The sequence below is a fragment of the Aulonocara stuartgranti genome (genome assembly GCF_965226115.1).
Source record: "Aulonocara stuartgranti genome assembly, chromosome: 15".
Lineage (NCBI taxonomy): Eukaryota > Metazoa > Chordata > Actinopteri > Cichliformes > Cichlidae > Aulonocara > Aulonocara stuartgranti.
Window position 1 is genome coordinate 24,721,256 of NC_138951.1, and position 21,102 is coordinate 24,742,357.

General features: G+C 43.0%; 1 protein-coding gene across 2 annotated transcripts in view; it reads left to right on the forward strand.

Annotated features, from left to right (window-relative positions):
- The window catches only part of senp6a (SUMO specific peptidase 6a), a 29,450-nt gene extending 14,168 nt beyond the window's left edge, over positions 1–15,282 (forward strand). For both annotated transcript variants that reach the window (XM_082505952.1, XM_082505953.1), the window contains 16 exons: positions 1,139–1,535; positions 2,953–3,197; positions 3,290–3,430; positions 6,089–6,122; positions 7,984–8,172; positions 8,272–8,465; positions 9,740–9,939; positions 10,102–10,218; positions 10,329–10,451; positions 10,541–10,633; positions 10,736–11,067; positions 11,360–11,448; positions 11,574–11,662; positions 11,771–11,839; positions 14,633–14,783; positions 14,885–15,282. In XM_082505952.1, coding sequence (XP_082362078.1) covers positions 1,139–1,535; positions 2,953–3,197; positions 3,290–3,430; positions 6,089–6,122; positions 7,984–8,172; positions 8,272–8,465; positions 9,740–9,939; positions 10,102–10,218; positions 10,329–10,451; positions 10,541–10,633; positions 10,736–11,067; positions 11,360–11,448; positions 11,574–11,662; positions 11,771–11,839; positions 14,633–14,783; positions 14,885–15,121 — 2,700 coding nt within the window. In that variant the 3' untranslated portion in view covers positions 15,122–15,282. The remainder of the gene's footprint in view (positions 1–1,138; positions 1,536–2,952; positions 3,198–3,289; positions 3,431–6,088; positions 6,123–7,983; positions 8,173–8,271; positions 8,466–9,739; positions 9,940–10,101; positions 10,219–10,328; positions 10,452–10,540; positions 10,634–10,735; positions 11,068–11,359; positions 11,449–11,573; positions 11,663–11,770; positions 11,840–14,632; positions 14,784–14,884) is intronic.
- Positions 15,283–21,102: the final 5,820 nt, after the last annotated feature.

Consider the following 21,102-nt stretch of genomic DNA (forward strand, 5'->3'; position numbering starts at 1 on the left):
CTAAACTAACAGAGTGAAGAGCTGGTGAACAAATGCAGAGTTTATCCATCCCGTGTGGAAGACGTTAGATGAATTCATTCATTTAAAATCTGTGATTTATTTATTTTATTTATTTTTAAATAATAATGCGTCAACTATGTTGTGAAAGTGATGACTGTACAGTTTGCTGCCCAGCTGAAGCTTCATGCACACAGAAGGGGCTGCAACACAATCATTTAAACGAGAAATCAGACTTTTGGCTGTGAAATAATCGACTGTGGGGACAAAAATCGACACCACCCAACAGTAACAGAGGTGATTGCATGTATGAGGGGTTTGTTTTATCATTTTCAGTGGGGAAAAAACATTTTGTCACTCATCCTCAGTCTGAGGACCAAACACTACATCCACATGAATCAACATTTCCAGACCTGGATGATTCAGTTGAATCAAGACAAATTATTTAATGTGGTGTTTGGTCAGTTTTGAAAGCACTAAACCAAATCTGGAGTACAGGTGTCTTAGACAGTCTGTTAGTACTGCTAACTGCACAGTAAAAGTACTTCAAAAGGCTCCAGCAACACATCCTTTAGACAGGTCCACTAAACATCAAGCCTGAACACAAATGAACAGGCGAGTTTTCACACCTTTATTTCTATGGGGCTGACCCCCTGCTGGAGCCTCTGGTGGACATTAAAGGAACTGCAGCTATGTTAGTCTTGGCGGTTAAAGGTCGGAGTACATGTGTGAAAAAAAGCTTTAAGAGGCTGAGCTTGGCAGCTGTTATGTGTCACAGGAGTTGTAAAGTAAATATTGGTTTAAGATGCTGACTCAGATTCCTGAATGGGTAAATAAACAGTTTTTCCTAGTAAGGTCACCATATCTGATTCCATGTTATGTTCACTGCTTGCTTCTGCTGCACATAACTTTATTTTTTTAGCCTCTTTAAGTTTTGTCCACCTTCTTCCTTCTGATCCCGTTTAACTCGTAGTTTTGGAGCTGAAACAATTTCATTAATTCTCACTCATACAGACTCTCGTCTTCAGTGGAATAAAGAAGAAAATCTATAATTAAATCATCTGCTTGTAACTTTCAGATTGTTGTAGTGACCAGAACAAAACCTTTTATCGCCTCTCTAATGAGTGTTTTATGTCGGCAGCCTCTCCGGTCGACCGTCTGCTCGAGGATGTGTGTGAAGTGCAACAAACCGAGTAACGACAGCAGCAAGTGTCAGAACTGTGGGAACAATCTATCGACGCCGCCGTGCCAGCAGACTACGCTGCCCACCCCGGCCCTGCGGCCCTCCATCAGATCCCAGCCCTCCTCTGGACCAAACAGCCTGCAGCAAAACTTTTACAAACCGGTCGTGACCGCAAGGGTTCCCCGCGGGGACGCCCTGTCCACACGGCTCGCGACCACCAGGGGGACCCTGCTGCCTCTGAACAACGGGAGGACACCCCTGTTAGCAGGGACGTCGAGCTGCTGCGCGGCCAGAAACCCACCCAAAGCTACGAGGACGGCGACGGCGGCACAGCAGCACGAACTGAACGATCCTAGTGAGTAAAGCATCCGAGCTTTTCATCGAGCTTCTAGGTAAAGCAGAGTGTGGAGATGATGAATTCACTCGTCGTGCATCACTTTGTGGCTGATGTTGACAGGAAAGTGTAAAAAATATTTAATAAGTAACTGCAAATAAGTAAGTACAGTAAAATGAGATTAACAAGTAGTCTCTGTAATTTAAGATGGCTTTTCTGCTTTTGAAGGATTTGGTTTCGGGTGATTGTGGCTCAAGAGTTGGGAGTTCGTCTTGTAATCAGAAGGTTGCCGGTTCGAGCCCCGGCTTGGACAGTCTCGGTCGTTGTGTCCTTGGGCAAGACACTTCACCCGTTGCCTACTGGTGGTGGTCAGAGGGCCCGGTGGCGCCAGTGTCCGGCAGCCTCGCCTCTGTCAGTGCGCCCCAGGGTGGCTGTGGCTACAATGTAGCTTGCCATCACCAGTGTGTGAATGTGTGTGTGAATGGGTGGATGACTGGATGTGTAAAGCGCTTTGGGGTCCTTAGGGACTAGTAAAGCGCTATACAAATACAGGCCATTTACCATTTTATATTTTCATATCCAGTACCTTTCCTGTTTTTCTCTCCGAGATAGAAGCTTTAAAAGACTTCCCCTAGAAGTTCCACATTTTTGGGGGCTCAGGATGGAAAAACCAATTAATTTGTCGACTTGCTTCCTGTTTACTTTTGGGTTTTGCATAGTTTATCATACTGGGATAAGGCGTCCTTTTGATTGATTAAATGAGATGTTCTGGGCTTTTACTTTAACTGCCTGTCCTGAAGTTGATCCCACGTCTCTCATATTTTTAGTTTGATAGAAACTCGGTGATTGAAAGCTCTCAGACTTATTTTCAGTAGCTGTTTGTCCTCGTGCTTGAAGCCCGTCGTCGAGAGTGTCTCCAGTTTTTACAGAAATGCAGTTTTCGCCTGGTGACCGATCGGGATTAGCCGATTCATGTCTGCACACCACCTTCGGTTTGTTTAATGAAGCCGTGCAGGATTTGAAGATTCTCAGAGTTAAAGTTCATCGAGGGATCAGATTCGTAGTCATTTTGTTTGTCCACGTGTTTGGCTGCTAGAGCTGCACAGAGCTCAAACATCGGAGGCTTTGTATCAACCGGAGACGCTGAGAGACCGAGCTGACATTTTAAAGGCTTATAGCAAGAATGTACAGTAATTATTCCACCAGTGGAAGTGCATTTTTAAAAAGCTAGACAAATTATGTGCTTCTAGTTCTGCCGTGTTTGAAAAGACACAACCTGAATATCTACATCACTCCTCATGCAGGTCCAGATTTGTGTGGTTTGCTTTTTGCACATATGAGTAATGTCGTGTGGTTGAAAGGTTTCCGCTCACTTCAGGCACAAAGCTGAAAATGAGCCAGCGGAGAGACGTTTAACAGGGTTTCATGTTACCCTCAGTCGTCCTGTCCAGTGATGAGGAGGAGGAAGAGGCCGACAACGCCAGCACAGGAAGCGTCAACAGACTGGACAGCGTTTCCCCTCGACCCGCCGACTCCGCTCACTCCTCTCCGGCGCCCTCCGGAGGCAGGGTGGAAGCGGCAGTGAAAAGCGTCGCAGAGGAGGAGGAGGTGAACCTGGACTTCTTTGAAGAAATGGTGAGCACGAAGATCACGATACCTCGGCGAGCGCGGATGAAAGATCAGGTGAGACGTGGTAGGATGTTTTTGGGGCTCGTCCGATTCCTCCTGTAGCTTCACCGCAGATAACTGATGCTTTTCCTTCTTTTCTTCCACAGTTTGGGAATCAACCTCCCGAGCAGTTCTCACCGAGGACGAAGAAACCCAAAATTGAGTCCAGCCTGTGCGACAGCATCATCCTGGAGTGTCGGAGCGTAAGAGTGGGATCTCTACGCAGGATGGTGACGAAGCCCGTCGTCGTGAGTCTCTCCAGTTTTTATAGAAATGTAGTTTTCAGTCTCGGGATCAGGATCAGCTGAATTGTGTCAGCACACCACCTTTGGTTTGATTGATGAAACCGTGCAGGATTTGAAGATTTTCAGAGTTAAGATTCACAGAGGGTGGGTCTCAGATTTGGTGCTTCTTAATCATTTTTCTCACATTTTGAGCCCTCTGAGTGCAGAAGCTGGAATCATTACATTTTCAGGGCTGGAAAAAACACATTTAAGCTTTACAAACTGCATCCAAGTCAATTTTCACCCACTTAGAGTCACAGTCTAAACCTGCGTCACGTCTGTGATGTAGAGGAACACGAACGAGCTTCGGTAATTAAGATGCTTTGTGTGTTTTCTGATGATTCACTGGAGAAAACGTCAGAGTGCCTTTTCAAAGGTCATATCAACCAGAGTGCTTTCCATTTAAGGCCCATGTATTCACTTTCTTAATGACCAATCAATTCTCCAGAAAATAGCATCACCATTCCCGGAAGATCCCTCGGATCTGTGTGTAGAGAGCAGGAGGGCGTGAAGCGTCTGATGTCTTTGCATTTCCCTCACGATCAATAAGAAGTAGAACTCCGAGATGCAGCTTTACTATTTGATCTTTTCCAATTGGCTACAAACAGTTTAGTTGTTCCTATGAGCATTAATACCTGATCCTAAACCAGCTCTTTGCTCCTGCTGACATTCTCTAAGCCTGCACTTTAATGCTGGTTTTTATTTGTATTATTGAATGTCAGACCTTTGAAACAAAATGAAAATGAAACACTTTTCTTCTTACGCTGATTTAGTCAAATTTTTGAGATGTTGGGAAGTCTGTCAGCTTACAGCTTCAGTGATCACCGTCGGCCTCTGTTTTTATTACCACTATTCATCGGCAGCACGTTTTAAAGCTCAGTTTTTAAAACCTTATGATGTAACTACAGCCCAGCCTATGCAGCAGTGTATATGAATGACTAACGTCAGATTGTGGATGGATTATCTCAGTTGTTCTCCTGGCTGATGTTTGGTCCGTTTACAGCATCCTGCCATGTGATTGCATTTGTCCCTGACCACCGAGAACGCTCACGTTAACTTTTATCAAGTGGAAAAAAGTTAGCGTTCATCCTCCAGCTTAAATGTGTTTATATTATGTTAACCATAGCTGTGTAGCTAGCCACCACATAGCACAGCATTATATATGAGCTAGCCCAACTTCAGTAACCCTACAAACGTCACTGCTGTTTAGTTTTCTGTCTCCATTTATATTTGAAGTGATGGCAGAGCTGTACGTTTTAATTTTGTCAGAAATCTCTGAGTCAGAAACTCAGAACTTGTATCTAATATGTTTAGGTGGAAACTAGAAAGCTAACTTCTAACTCCATTAAATTTCATAAATTCTGTTTTCATGGATGTCTGGATGTTAAACTTTATTGTTGCACCTGGTAGAGCAGCCACACTGATCACTTTATTACAGATGAAAGAAAGTAGACCGTCTGTAACTGTCAGTGATGCTGCAGTGTTTGTTTGACTTTGGGACCTGAAGCAGAATTTGGACCCAGAAACAGCTAGTGATGTCTTACTGACCAAAGAGCTTAAGCATGCACCTTTAGCATGTCACTCTCGTAGTGCAGTTTCACGTTATTTGTGAAAACAGCCACTTACCCATAACTGTGATTGGGATGCTGCAGTGCCACCTCTTTCATGTGAGCACACAGGGGAACCTCTGGGTTAGCTTAGGATAATTAAATCCTGATAAAGAGAAATTAATTCGATTGCAGTTTTTACACAGAACTTGAGTGTGTTTATACTTTCACTCCACTTCTGTGTTCTCTCAGGGACTTTAACTTGGATGATTTTCAGAGTATGAATTTTGTAGTGTAAGCTATTATACAAACCAAAAAAAAAATCAGCGGTGGGGGATGAAGGGGTCTATTTTTCATTAAATGATCTTTTATGTTAGTATTCTAAGAAGAGTTTTAAACACTTACCAGCAGCAAGACATAAACTGCTGATATGTGAAAAATGACTGAATTTGTATTAGAAGAGTTATAAGGATCTACAGTAGACAAATCTGCTGGTAAGTAAATAAATAAATAAATAATAAATAAGATGACACATTTAGACTTCTGGCAGATTAATTAAACAGATTTAATTAGATGTACCGTAATTGTAGTTGCCATTTTTTGTGGTGTTACCTTATGTGTGACGCTAGGGGTCACTTTTTGTGTGTTAAGGTATGGCGTGTTTATGGAACTGCATTTAAGGTAGACACGGGTAATTGGTGTCAGGTGTTATTGGTCAGAAGAAACAAACAGTTTGTGACCGCTGCACTGTTGTGATTTTTATGATAAATGATGTTGGATAAAGAAAGTTTGAATAACTAAAACAACCGATGGAATGCAATAAAGATGTTAAACAGATGCGATAAGTACGACTGGAGTTATTGGACTGTGACAAGAAAATTCATAACGGTGGCATCGCGTCACCCCTGCCATCGAACACCTCAGTGGCTTCAAGCGTAGGCTTAGCCTCTACCGATGTACAATGTAAAAATAAAAATGTTTTAAAACCTGAGATTTAAGCCTCAAATTTAAAAACTGATCGAATCGTGAGTCCGGTGAGAATAAATTAGTCTGTCTTGTTCTTTTGTCTCCTCAGTTTTCCATCGAGCACATCCAGCTGGAGACCGAAGGTATGAAGCCGCACTAATGATGGCATTAAATAACTCGCAGAGAGGAGGAGGAGGATGATGGATGCTGAACATTGCTTCAGAGTAGAGCTGGGCGATAGTACGATAACGATATGTATCGCGATATAACTTTTACTCGATAGAGAAATTAAGCTATCGCGATAGACCTCGCCGCTCTTGTCCTCCCAAAAAAAAAAAAAAAAAAAAAAAAAAAGGTCAGCCAATCCAAATTAAGTAGCGCAGAGCCGAACCAATCGCAGCGTCACGTCGCGTGACTTGTTACGTACAGCACAAGTGCCAAGCCGCACGTGTGTTTGTTTGGGAAGCAGCCAGCGGGTAATGGAGGAAATGAGTGTGCCGACTAGAAAAATCAACCGAGCGTGACCGAAGAGAAAACAGATGATGGTTCCAACGCCGGAGAGATTGTCGAACGGAAGAGCCATAGAAGTTCCGTAGTGTGAAGGTATTTCGGCTATTTCAAGTCTGACAAAAAACAGAGTAGCGTGCACTGTAAATTGTGCCGAAAGCAAGTCTGGAAATACAATAAACTGGTGCATGCGTCACACTGTGCGCCACGTTATTGTTTCAGTGAAATGAATTTCTACAATACTGTTACTGTTAATTCTACTCTCTGCAGTGTTTAAATGCTTACATATACACACAGTTACTGTCCCTCCACACATACGACTCGGTTCTGCTTCTATGCCCCAGCTTTGTTTACTTTTTCCCACCGAGGCTTCTAGACTTCTGATTGGCCAACATTTCTGCACGGTTAGGAATCTAGCGCCACCTGCTGCTTTGGCATGTTCATAGCAGCGTTTTCCTTCATTTCTGCCTTTATGTGTGGACGGGATTATTTTTTTAAACGAAAACGGAAAATCTCCGTTTTCAAAAATACCCGTGTACGTGTGGACGTAGCCTCAGTCTCTGACTGGAAGCGCTAATTCGTCATTCGGCTTTTGTCAGACTAAAGTAACTGTTAAAACTGTTTGAAAAGCTAAGCTATACAACAAGGAGAGATTGAGAATTTCCTTTTAGTTTTCAGTTTATTTGATATTGACAAAAGTTAGTCAGTTTTGTCTGTTCTTCTGTAAAACAAACTAAGATTTATTTTTAGAATTAATATTTTGTTTCTAAGTGGAATTGACAATTTAGTCTGTTTCGTTTGTTCTATTTTGAAACTTAAACGCTTTAGCGGCTGCCTTTTGTGTAGTTTGCAATATTTGCCTTTATTTATCTGAAAAAGTCTCATGTTCCTTAAGTACATCTACCCTGTTGAACTTATTATGGGAAATAAATATTTAAATAAGAACAAGCTGCTGATTATTTCACATTTTACTTGTGAGCAACGGCACAATTAAATCTTACAAATATAGTTATTTGGCTTATATCGTGATAGATATCGTTATCGCCTGAAATGAAAAAAACATATCGTGATATGAAAAAATCTCATATCGCCCAGCTCTACTTCAGAGAAATGCAGCTGTGCAGTTTCCTCTTTGTGCTTGTCAGCAGAGATCAGAGCTGTTACTAGGGGGAGAAAAAAACCCCTGAAACTGCAGCAGACTGCAGCACGCTGCCACTGATCAGATAAATGATTAAATAAATCACATGACATCAGGGTGGAGGAAGCCCGCAGGGTGTCAGGGGCAGGTGTTTGGTGTACATTTCCTAATAATTAATAACACTTAAATGAACCTGTGATCTCTCTTTTATAAACCGATGAAAACATGTGGAGGACAGAAACTCTGAGCTTCAGCAAACGTGAAAATAAAGTTGTTGTTTACGCAAACGCACCCTCATGGCGTCCCTGTTCGTTTTTTTTGTTTGTTTTCCTGAAATGTGTCCATTTGTCCACCTTCAGGCTCAGAGCGCGGCACTGTAGAGAAGGTGTGCCTTCAGGCGTCGGAGCTGATCAGCTGCGAGTGGTGCAACGTGCGGAAACTTCCCGTCTTGTTCTTCCAGACGACCCCGCAGGAGTGCCAGCGCCTGCGCACTCAGCTCAACATGTCCAAGGAGAAGGGAGGCCAGTGGTACGACTGCACAGGAGACGGTGAGTACACAAATGTTTCCTTGGCGGCGTGGCATTGACGTGTCTTCACGCTGAGTCAAAGTAAACTCAAGTCAGACCGCTACCCCTTCTCGCCGCCAGAGTCGGACGAGAAGTACATCGTCCTCATCTTCGAGAACGGCTTGCCGATGAAGGAGCAGATGATCCTGGAGGACATCCTGGGCGAGATCGGCAGGACCAACAAACTCATCCCCTTCCCTGCCAAGCTGCCCTTCGAGGAGGCCAACATCCGACTCGTCAACTACAACAAGGCAACAAAGCAGAGGGAGGAGAAGGTGGGAAACCTGCAGATCTCAAAATAAAGTCAAAACTGGGCTTATGTAATGTTCGAGGTTAACGTTTATATGTACCAGTATTACATTTATGCAGTAAACTGGACGCCCTCTGGGGATGGGTATCGTTTAGGTTTTATCCGATACCAGTACCAAACCGGTACTTTTGAAACTGTGCTCGAACCAGTGCTTAAAGAATGGAGAACACAAACTTTGTCCTAAACCTCTCATGTTCAGCTGTTTCCCACTTTTTCTTTGGTCATTTTAGCCTTTTTGGCCAGGGTGAAGGGAGTATCTGCCATCAAACAAGAAGACAGCCGCATGTAACTACGACAGTGTTTGCTAGTTCACCTTACATGCATTAATGTAATAACGTGGTTAGCATACTCAACGTAAATTACACACGAACAACATTAAGCTACTCGCCCAGAGAAGAACGGCTGCTGCCGCCATCATCATCCGTCATCATTTCTGCTACACTGGCAGGGCTAGGGGGCAGGACTCTCCTCTTCGGGTTCTTGGGGGATGTTGCTAACTCCGGGTCCGATAACAGGCACCACACCCGCAGTAGATGTGCTCGGTGTGAGTTCTTGCAGCAAGCTACCAAATACGGCGCATTTCTCGGCTTTTAAAAAAAAAAAAAACCGCTTTGCATCACCAGCTGTTTCATCGGATTTGAGGTGTTACCTCCTTTGCACAGTATCAGCTTAAAGCACTTGTTGCAGGCTGCTGAGTTTGCATCTTTTGCTGTGGAGTACAGCCAGACTTTTGACCGCTTTGCTTTGGGCATTTTTAATCTGTAGCTCTGCTCTAAAAGAACGTACGTACCTGGGCCCGCCTACTATCCTCGGAAAGGTAAAATGATTGGCTAGAATTCAAATTGTATGACATCTCAGGGGGAAAAAAACACCGAAATAAAGCACCGAAATGTGCGCTGCTTTTCGGTCTGGTTACTACCGTTTATGACAGAACCGGTGCCATAATTGCACCAGATACCGGTACCCATCCCTAACGCCTGATGACTCATATCCACTATCCACCCCCAGGGCTGAAAAATAAATTGATTATGGCGTGTTTTTATATATAAAAACACGCCATAATCAATTTATCTATATGGTCATATTTATGTGGTATTGTGTTATACCACAGTGACTGCAGCTGGTCAAACAGTTTAAGATTAAAAGCCAGATTTCTTTTCCTTTTTTTTTTTTTTTTTTTTAAATATTGCGCTACCTTTTATTTCTTTTTTTCTTTCTTCTCTTCTTTGCTCTCTGCAGGTGACGCCGGTACACACCCCACCCAAACTCACCCCCGCCTCCTCCCCAGTAACCAAGGCTTCACAGGTCTCCCCCGTAGCATCCGTCAGCATGCCTGTGCGCACGCGGATGGCCACCCGACAGCAGACCAGCGCCTTCTTTGAAGATGATGAAGACGACATGACCGACCTGCAGCCCACCTTCTCCGGACCAATCATCAAGTGAGCACCTCTGCTGCCCCCTGCAGGGCTTGTTGACCTGTTCAATTCAAAACTAATCCTGCAGTTTAAATCACAGCGTCACGTTTACTTTTCAGTATCAGGAGTCATTTAACTGTTTGCCCTGTTGATGGCGCTGCTGTTACCCTCATCTCTGTGTTGCAGGTTAATGGTGTACCCTCCTCCTCCAGCCAAAGGTGGAATAACCGTCACTAATGAAGACCTGCACTGCCTTAATGATGGGGAATTCCTTAACGATGTTATCATAGACTTTTATTTAAAGTAAGTTTTCATGTCGTCTATACTCAAGATCATTCTGGGGTTTTTTTTGTTTGTTTTGTTTTTTAAGGCTGAGATCATTTTCGGTGACATTTTCTTCCTGTCCTGTTTAGATATTTAGTTTTAGAGAAGTTAAAAAAAGAAGATGCACAAAAAATCCATGTGTTCAGCTCTTTCTTCTACAAACGGCTGAACCAGAGAGAGCGCAGGAACGCCCCGGACACCACAAACCTGCCGTGAGTGTCGCCTCTGCCTGCACCGGATGTTTTTAAAGATAATTGTCTGACGGTTTGACTCCTAAACCTGACTTCTTTTGGTTTCCCAGCATCCAGAAAAGGAAGCACAACAGGGTAAAGACGTGGACTCGACATGTTGATCTATTCCAGAAGGATTTTATTTTCGTTCCTATCAATGAGTCGTGAGTGTCTGGATCTGTACTCGGCTGTTTTTCATGGGAAGCTTTGGTCCTGTGAAGCCGTTGAAATGCTGAATGACGGAAGCTCTGTTTCTATTTCCTCAGAGCGCACTGGTACCTGGCCGTTATCTGCTTCCCGGGCCTTGACCGTCCGGTGCTTGAGCAGAATCCGCTGTACCACAGCCTGTTTCCCGCCACCCTCACCGCAGAGTCTGAGGAGAACATCCCGGACCACTGCCGGCCTCTGTCTCCCGACAGAGACGGGCTGGACAGCTCCTCGGAGCAGCTTTCACCCGGAGGAGCTCCGGAGGGGTCCTTGGACGATCTGACTGATGGCGAACTCGCTACTGAAAGCCCTGCATTCACGGAGGGTGGGCAGCAAGAGCCCTCTGCAATGTCAGGGAACGGCCAGGTCAACGGCGAGCAACAACACACGAGTGAGTCGAGCACCGGGGCTCTGACCAGTGGTTCAGTAAGGGCGTTTCAGAGAAACACGGGGTAGTTAAACTTACTTAATACACCAGAATGTGGTGAAGTTTGAAACGTTCGTCTCTCGAGAGGCATTTAATGAAAACAAAGCTACATGTTGCACACAACGGCGTAGCAGGGAGTTTGCCTCACAGAGGCATCTTCATCACACCCTTCTCACCCTGCTGAGGGTTTGATGAAAGTTTGTATTCAAGTTTTCTTCTGTTTAATAATCTGTTGATTGGTTTCTGCGATTTCTAGGCGGATTGCACAGAATCAGTATGTGCTACGGTTCAGGAAAAATGGACGACGACCCCTACACCTTCTCCGATGACCAGAGCTCCTGTCAGGTGCTTCAGCCTTCATTGAGTGTTTCCTGTCGTGTGTGTGTGTGTGTGTGTGTGTGTGTGTGTGTGTGTGTGTGTGTGTGTGCGCGCGCGCGTACACACACTCAATGAGTTCTGTGTCTGTGCAGGACGAGTGCAGCGAGGACGGGACTCTGGCTGAAGATGGTCTCGGCTCCGACGCCTCGAGCCTGACAACCAAACAGAGCCTTTGCAAACAGTGAGTGCACGCACTGCTGCTACTCCACCTGCAGAGGGCGCCGCTGCCCTGCTGAAGCAAAGAGTAGAGCGAGCCCTCGCTCACACAATCGTGTGTTCTCTCTTTCAGGCCTTGTATTCTCATCATGGACTCCCTGAGAGGCCCGGCTCGATCCACCGTGGTCAAAACTCTGAGAGAGTGAGTGTCCACATCTGCACTGACAAACATCTGGCTCATTCCTGGTATTCGTCACTGTTTAAGTCCATGTCGTATGAAAATAGGCCAATGATCATTTCTATATAGCTTGTCTTACACGATTAGCCCCCTCTATCACAGGAAACAACTCTAGGTATCCAGTTATTTATTTTTACAGTCACTGATTTATTTATATATTATGTTATTTCTACTAATATATTCTTTTAGCACTGTAGCCTAAAATGCTCATTACTTTTGCATAGCATTAATAAATGCCTAACTTAACTGAATTAAATAAAATGGTATTATAAAGTCTTTATGGTTAATTAAAAGGAGTAAACTGACAAAAATGTAATTTTAAAATCTTGGACCTGCTCACCTGTAGCTGTGCTACTCTGCAACCAAAACAATGAGTGTGTCTTTACCGCAGCTTCAAGTTAATACAGAACACAACCAAAGAAACCCGATGCTGCAGTCAGCTAAGTTTGATGCCTAATCTTAGAGGAGACAAACATTATCAAAGAGATGGTGTCTGTCTCCTGAATCCAAACTAGAAGCTGGTTCCACAGAAGAGGGGCCTGAAAACTGAAGGCTCTCCCTCCCATTCTACTTTTAAATACTCTAGGAACAACAAGTAGGCCTGCAGAGCGAGAGCGAAGAGCTCTAATGAGGTGATATGGTACTATAAGGTGATTAAGATGGGGCCTGATGAAGACCTTGTACAGGGAGTGCAGAATTATTAGGCAAATGAGTATTTTGTCCACATCATCCTCTTCATGCATGTTGTCTTACTCCAAGCTGTATAGGCTCGAAAGCCTACTACCAATTAAGCATATTAGGTGATGTGCATCTCTGTAATGAGAAGGGGTGTGGTCTAATGACATCAACACCCTATATCAGGTGTGCATAATTATTAGGCAACGTCCTTTCCTTTGGCAAAATGGGTCAAAAGAAGGACTTGAGAGGCTCAGAAAAGTCAAAAATAGTGAGATATCTTGCAGAGGGATGCAGCAGTCTCAAAATTGCAAAGCTTCTGAAGCGTGATCATCGAACAATCAACCGTTTCATTCAAAATAGTCAACAGGGTCGCAAGAAGTGTGTGGAAAAACCAAGGCGCAAAATAACTGCCCATGAACTGAGAAAAGTCAAGCGTGCAGCTGCCAAGATGCCACTTGCCACCAGTTTGGCCATATTTCAGAGCTGCAACATCACTGGAGTGCCCAAAAGCACGAGGTGTGCAATACTCAGAGACATGGCCAAGGTAAGAAAGGCTGAAAGACGACCACCACTGAACAAGACACACAAGCTGAAACGTCAAGACTGGGCCAAGAAATATCTCACGACTGGTTTTTCTAAGGTTTTATGGACTGATGAAATGAGAGTGAGTCTTGATGGGCCAGACGGATGGGCCCGTTGCTGGATTGGTAAAGGGCAGAGAGCTTCAGTCCGACTCAGACGCCAGCAAGGTGGAGGTGGAGTACTGGTTTGGGCTGGTATCATCAAAGATGAGCTTGTGGGGCCTTTTCGGGTTGAGGATGGAGTCAAGCTCAACTCCCAGTCCTACTGCCAGTTTCTGGAAGACACCTTCTTCAAGCAGTGGTACAGGAAGAAGTCTGCATCCTTCAAGAAAAACATGATTTTCATGCAGGACAATGCTCCATCACACGCGTCCAAGTACTCCACAGCGTGGCTGGCAAGAAAGGGTATAAAAGAAGAAAAACTAATGACATGGCCTCCTTGTTCACCTGATCTGAACCCCATTGAGAACCTGTGGTCCATCATCAAATGTGAGATTTACAAGGAGGGAAAACAGTACACCTCTCTGAACAGTGTCTGGGAGGCTGTGGTTGCTGCTGCACGCAATGTTGATGGTGAACAGATCAAAACACTGACAGAATCCATGGATGGCAGGCTTTTGAGTGTCCTTGCAAAGAAAGGTGGCTATATTGGTCGCTGATTTGTTTTTGTTTTGTTTTTGAATGTCAGAAATGTATATTTGTGAATGTGGAGATGTTATATTGGTTTCACTGGTAAAAATAAAGAATTGAAATGGGTATATATTTGTTTTTTGTTAAGTTGCCTAATAATTATGCACAGTAATAGTCACCTGCACACACAGATATCCCCCTAAAATAGCTAAAACTAAAAACTAACTAAAAACTACTTCCAAAAACATTCAGCTTTGATATTAATGAGTTTTTTGGGTTCATTGAAAACATGGTTGTTGTTCAATAATAAAATTATCCCTCAAAAATACAACTTGCCTAATAATTCTGCACTCCCTGTATGGTGTGGGAGAAATTAAAAAAAATAAATAAAAAATCCACATACCAGCGAATACTTGGAGTCATGGCTGGAAAGTTCAGAAAGTTGTTTTTATTGTTTGTTGTAAAATTTACAGTTTTTATAGCAGAAGATTTCTTTTTAAAAAGCTGCTGCACAGTCATCAGTTATTTGATTACCTGTTGCTGTTTGCACAAAATCATCATTACTGTGTTAAACACACATTTTAAACCTAATCAAGAATGTCAGCATAAATATTTATGAGAAACCCAAACTGTATGAAAATCACTTATTCGAGTTCTGCAGTCCTCTGCTTACACACACACACACACACACACACACACACACACACAGCACCTGTGCTGACGCATCTTCCCAGCGACCAATCAGTTGCCTCCATTTATCAATCATAGAAGTAATCTGCTTGGAGTGCATAAAATGCTTTAACGTTGAGGCTACTCGGACCTGCTCTGTGGGTTTCGTGGCGTCTGACTGCGTCTGCGTTTGTTTTAGGTACCTGGAGGTAGAGTGGGAGGTGCGTAAAGGCACTCAAAGGAGTTTTGGGAAGGACGTCATGAAGGGTTCCAGCCCACGCGTCCCTCAGCAGGACAACTTCAGCGACTGTGGCGTTTACATCCTGCAGTATGTGGAGAGCTTCTTTGAGGTGAGAGCTTTATAGAGTTGGACATCGGTGCAGTTCTGGTCAGGAGTTGAAAATTCAGGCTGCTCTGTAAGTGACATTTGTCCTTCGTCCTTTCCGTACAGAATCCGATTCCCAGCTTCCACCTGCCAATGAACCTGTTGGAGTGGTTCCCTCAGCAGAGGATGAAAACGAAGCGCGAGGAGATCAAGGAGCTTATCCGAAAGATTCAAGCTCAGCAGGAACTGGACAAGAAGGAGTCTGACCAGGTCGAGGCTCCGCCGGGCTCCCCAGAGGAGCCGGAGATCGAAGAGACATCTGGGTTGAACGGCAGACTGCCAAACGTACCCATTAGACCCTGAATCCACCTCACCCCCCTCCTGTTTGGCGTGGGAGGGGGGCGTGGACCTGATTGTACGCTGCTGGTTTCACTTTGACGTGTCTGAAACGTTCCTCACCTCCCTCCGTTAACCACAGATCACACCTGAACTTTGTACTGAATAAATGATGAAGTGTAAATACGCCGGAGTTTCTCCCGCTGCCTTTGTAATTTACTGTTATACGAGTCATTCATGGAGTGCCCCGTTAAGTTATGTTTCATAGATGTTCTTCTCTCTGCAGGAGGATCCCTGCAGAAGATACTGTCTCGCTCTCGCATTGGTTATTTTCTAAGCTTTCAGGTTTGTGTAGACAAACAGAAGGAGAAGAATAAAAGAACAGAAAATTGCTGTCTAAGTTATAAGGATCCACCCGTCTGAGGAGAGAAACAGTTTTTGGAGAGTTGATTTCCAGCTCGTGAATCACACGGTCGTAGTTCAGTGCTTGTTGTGTCTCTTCCATGTGGAGTGGATAAATTTTCAGCATTAAAAGAAAACTTTTGATGCAAGAGCACTTCCTCTGCCTTAGCTTCTCATTTGTTTCCTCAGCCACAACATCGACACCCACCGTCACAGCGCGGACCGCCGGTCAGCTGATCCGGGCTCCAGCTTCAGGTGGAGGTTTGGTTTGAGCGTGATGTGGGAGGGGTGTAAATGTAGCAGGAAAATATCCTCCCAGCTACGTGCTGTTGATATACAGTGGCTTGAAAAGGTATTCGGCCCCCTTGAACTTTTCCACCTTTTGTCACATTACAGCCACAAACATGAATCAATTTTATTGGAATTCCACGTGAAAGACCAACACAAAGTGGTGCACACGTGAGAAGTGGAACGAAAATCATACATGATTCCAAACATTTTTTACAAATAAATAACTGCAAAGTGGGGTGTGTGTAATTATTCAGCCCCCTCACATGTCCTTTGTCCTTTCCGTACACATTCAGATGTGCAGAGCTGGTAGAGACATACCCTAAAAGACTGGCAGCTGTAATTGCAGCAAAAGGTGGTTCTACGAAGTATTGACTCAGGGGGCTGAATAATTGCACACACCCCACTTCTCAGTTATTTATTTGTTAAAAACGAAGTGGAACGAAAATCATGTCTGATTGTACACCACTTTGTGTTGGTCTTTCATGTGGAATTTCAATAAAATTGATTCATGTTTGTGGCTGACAAAATGTGGAAAAGTTCAAGGGAGCCGAATACTTTTGCAAGCCACTGTAAGTGAAATGAAGCAGGTATGTCAAACATCAACTCTGCTGAATTTTGTTTTCACCAATGTTTGGAGTTTTCTGTGACCTCATCCATCTACCTGAATGTCTTCCTTGACTTGCAAGGAGTGCCTGGAGTTGGCCACCCCTGCTCTAGACGCTGCTGAACTAGCCCAGGGGTGGGCAACTCCAGGCCTCGAGGGCCAGTGTCCCTGCAGGTTTTAGATGTGTCCTTGAACCAACACAGCTGATTTAAATGGCTAAATTAGCTCCTCAACATGTCCTGAAGTTCTCCAGAGGCCTGGTAACGAACTAATCATGTGATTCAGGTGTGTTGACCCAAGGTGAGATCTAAAACCCGCAGGACGCCGGCCCTCGAGCCCTGGAATTGCCCACCCCTGAACTAGCAGATTAAGGAGCTGCTTCACTCCTGGCTGTTTCATCTGGGCCGCCTAGATGCCGAGAGGACTTTGAACGTCTCTGTGTGAACCTGCGTTAATTAGTTCCCTTCATATCAGACCAATCTGTGAACCTGAGAAGCAACCCCACACATAATGCTATCACCCCCATGCTTCACAGTAAGTCTGGTGTTAACAGTGCCTGGTCTTTCCTCAGCAATAATTTAGTTCACTCCCTAAAAATCCAAGTTTTGAATTCATCTTCAGGATTTCACGCTCAAGTCTGGAAGGTGGACGTCTCCATGTCAGGCCTCTGATGCTCAGTTAGAGGCTGTTGGGCTATGACAAAGGCTCTTGGCTGATAATCTCGGAGTATAACGTCTTTTCCCACGACCACCAGAGTTGCTCACTGCAGCTGCATCAGCTAGTGTTAAATCCCTTGAACCAAATTAATCGCTGTAGTAATTATCCAGTGGAAGGTTCTTTCTAATTTGCTCTGTTCAGTCCTGCTGGTGACTTTATTTTATATATGTGTTTTTTTTTTTTAGCAGGCAGCGTTCTTAAGAGATGTGAGATGTCCACTTTCGACCAATCGTGGAACAGTAAAGATATTACGTCTGAACCAGTCAACTCCAGATTTTCTCTTCTTAATTGGATCGAGCCCCACGTCACATAAAAACACATCCATGCAGACAGGCAAACCGAACCGGTCCCGTCACCATCCTAGGAAAGTCCAGAAAGGTGACTAACCAGCTGTTTGATTCTTTTAGTTTGATATGCCAGTGAGCAGAAACATCTGGACCTGCTGTGTGTCCTCACTCAGGTGTGGCTCCTCGCAGTGATCAACATGAAGCAAGTTCAGTTTGTTGAAGGTCACCTGCTGCATCAGGTGGTTTGTTTGAAGCGCTGCTCTCAGCTTTCAGTTTTCTAACCAGCGTCCCATTACAGACAATAAAACATTCATGACTCCTCTGCGGTGTTTTGTCCTTCCACTTACCATGAAACCTTTACAGCATCAAAGCATTAAATATAAATTAAGTGTTTTGTGTTGATGGAAGCCGAAGCCCTCATCATGATTGTCTTTAAGAAGATAAAACCAGCGCCTGCTTTACTTCCTGGCTTCTTTCCAGAGTTTTTAAATCAAGAGCAGCCACTCAGGCAGGGCTTTCTCCAGCTGCTCTAACAGCCTGAGCTTGTACAGTCTTATTATTTCAAACTTTAAATAAAGCCTCGTAGACTCGAGTCTAGCGTTTCTGACTGACACAGACTGAATACATCACATATAACCTCATCAGATGCTTTTCTGCTCTTACTGATCACTCAAAGCACTTTTCACGCATCCTTTTTGTTTTATTCCCTGAAATGCTTCATCCACTTTGCATCCACACCAAACAGACACAGCTGTGGTAGGAAGCCGGAGTACCCGGAGGAGGAAACCCGGGAGACCCCAGGTCTCATCTTGAGATCTACATCAAAGAGAAAAGAAAGCACCACAGGAGATGGCAAATACCATAAATAGACACAAACCACAACAAGAACAAAAACACTTCAAAGAGACACAAAAAACACAAATACACAAAGGATCTACAAAGAGACATCAGTAATGACGAAGACACAAAACTACCAGAAATAGACAAAAAAAAGACTCAAGCATCTGCATGCAATGAGTAGGCAAAAATAAGTGTATGCAAAATATTACAGAAGACACAAAACCACGTGAAAGCAGCACACATTTACCTAAACAAATATAAAATGACCATGAAACAACTTTCTACACTTTTAAGAAGACAAAAATAATCTTAAAAGAGAAAAACACCTTGGAATGGACAGAGCAAAAGAAAAGGAAATAAAACGCCTATGTAACAGAGAAACAAGATTGTAGACAAAAACTGTCTCGCAACACACACAAAAATTACCAAAAGACACAAAAATGATAGCAAAAACAACAACAACGACGACAAAACACTCCTATGTGAAACAAACGATTAAAACGCATCACCACAAAAACATATAAAAACAGACATAAAAACAAACATATGGAAACGTCATGAAACAATTCGAAGACACAAAACAACAACAACAAAGCAATCCATGCACTGACTGCAAAACAACACAAACCGAGCACAAAGAAATCACCAAACTACGGAAAATGATTACAAAAACAAAACGACGTGAAATACGATGAGGCAAAAATAACCACGAAAAAGATGAAAACATTTTGTGAGAACCGCTGAAGAGACACAAATGTAAGATTTTTTGTGACCAGTGTTTAGAAATAAAAACACTATTTCGTATATTTCTTTTTTTTTTCTTTTTTGTGTAACATTGTCAGTTTTTCTCCGTTTTTATTCAATTATTCTTTTATTGATATAGTGAGAAATTCAGTCCAGAACAAAGAAAACGCGTCACAGAAGATTTTGGCTCATCTTTAAATCACAGACCAACTTTGACTCGAGCAACGAGAAGAGTCCTCTCAGCAAACCAAAGCACAAACTCCACAAGCATCTCAACCACCTGTGACAGCTGAGGCAACATCTGCATCTCACCTGGTGCTTACAGCTTCATTGATATGACCTGATTAATTAATGATCATCTGTATTTTACTGTATTCCATCCGAGAGTCGTGTGCTGTGAGTGTGGCAGCAGACAGATTAGCACCATTGTTGTCGTCTTTGACATTATCCCTATTAATCCTTCCTCACACACACATCTGAACGTGTAAAGAGTGGAGATGATTTTTCTACAGCCTCTGTGGGACTTCAGATTTATTCGTGTCAGAGCTTCTGCTGATTTTCCTGATTTGTCTCAGATGCTTCTGTGAGTCCCAGTTTGGAGAGTGATTTTACTCATGAAAATGAGCTTCCTGGGAACATGCCAGAAACAATGAAGCGAAAAACTGCAGTTCCTCTAACGGCCACATGAGGCTGATTCTAAAGGCGAGTGCATCCTCACAGAGAGCGTAAAAGCTGGACCAGAGTCACCAGTGCTGTGCTGTACTGCAAATTTGGGTTTTGATCTAGTACCAAGTAAATATCAGGCCAGTACTACCAATAGCTATACTTTAAACTTGTAAAGGCAGCTTATGTACAGGGGAGCAGCGTGTCGTGATTTATGAAATGAATAATTATGAATTTTCTGAACTCATTTTAGTGAGTACTAAATCACTGTAATTTTTACTTTCCACAGTAATTAGTTAGTACAATGAGTAGTTTTCCCTCTTCATAAAATCTCTAACAAGGATGAATAATTATTATGAGCCATCCATTTGGATGCTGCACCTCACTGTAGCTAATTTAAAACACTGAGCTGGACCTCTCATTTGGAGTTATACGACCAGTAGAAACCAGACCAGTGAGTGATGTCACGGTGGCTAAATCCATCTTTAAATACAGGCTGGGGGACCCTCAGGGCTCCGTGTTCAGTCCACTTCTTTTTTACAATGTACACAAACAACAGCAGACTTCCTGCTCAGAACTTTGATTCCTTCCTGGGATCTTATGTTTTTCACACTCTTGTTTAAAACGCAAGGGGTTTTATAATTTATAATATATAATAGTTTTTTAATTTTCTGTTATGTATTTGCAAAAAATAAATAATACAGCACCAAAAACATTTTCATTTCCTAAGTCAGACTTTTTATGAGATATTTTAGTTGCTGTGTGAAACCCTGTTACAAATGCACCAGATTTAAAAAATGTTCTTTAATAAACTCTTGGCCACTGGGCTGAAGGTCATCCTCGTATTAAATATTCAATTTCAGATAAAATTTAATAAAAATTACATTTAACAATTTTTCAATGGTTACACTTTTTTTGTTTGTTAATTTTTAGCATTTATTTGCAAATCTTTGCTCAAATTTAAACTTTTACAAAGTCAGCAGATTTGCCCCCCCTCAATCTAAGAGACACATTTGTGATTATTTTATTAAAAATGATATGGGAACCGGGTTAAAATTAGAGTAACAGGATTGCACAAGTTATGCATTCAGCCACGTTAAGTAATATATATATATATATATATATATATATATATATATATATATATATATATATATATATATATTACTTGTATTTGTAGATTAAATGTGACAAAAACCAAACAAAAGAAGGAAAAAGTGGATTTGTAACTTATTTTAGAAATGTTTTTCCATAGATTTCTTTTTTTATTTGTTTATTTATTTTTTTACAAAGTTTACACAATAAATGTGTGTCTTAGTGTTTATTTTCAAATTAATGGGGAGTGGGGGACAGAAATTGTTGAATATTTTGCTTTTCTTTTTAGCATAAAAAATGAAACTATGATGTTTAAATAAAGCCCTCCTCTCCGGACAGCGGCCCCTGCAGGACGGACCCCTCCG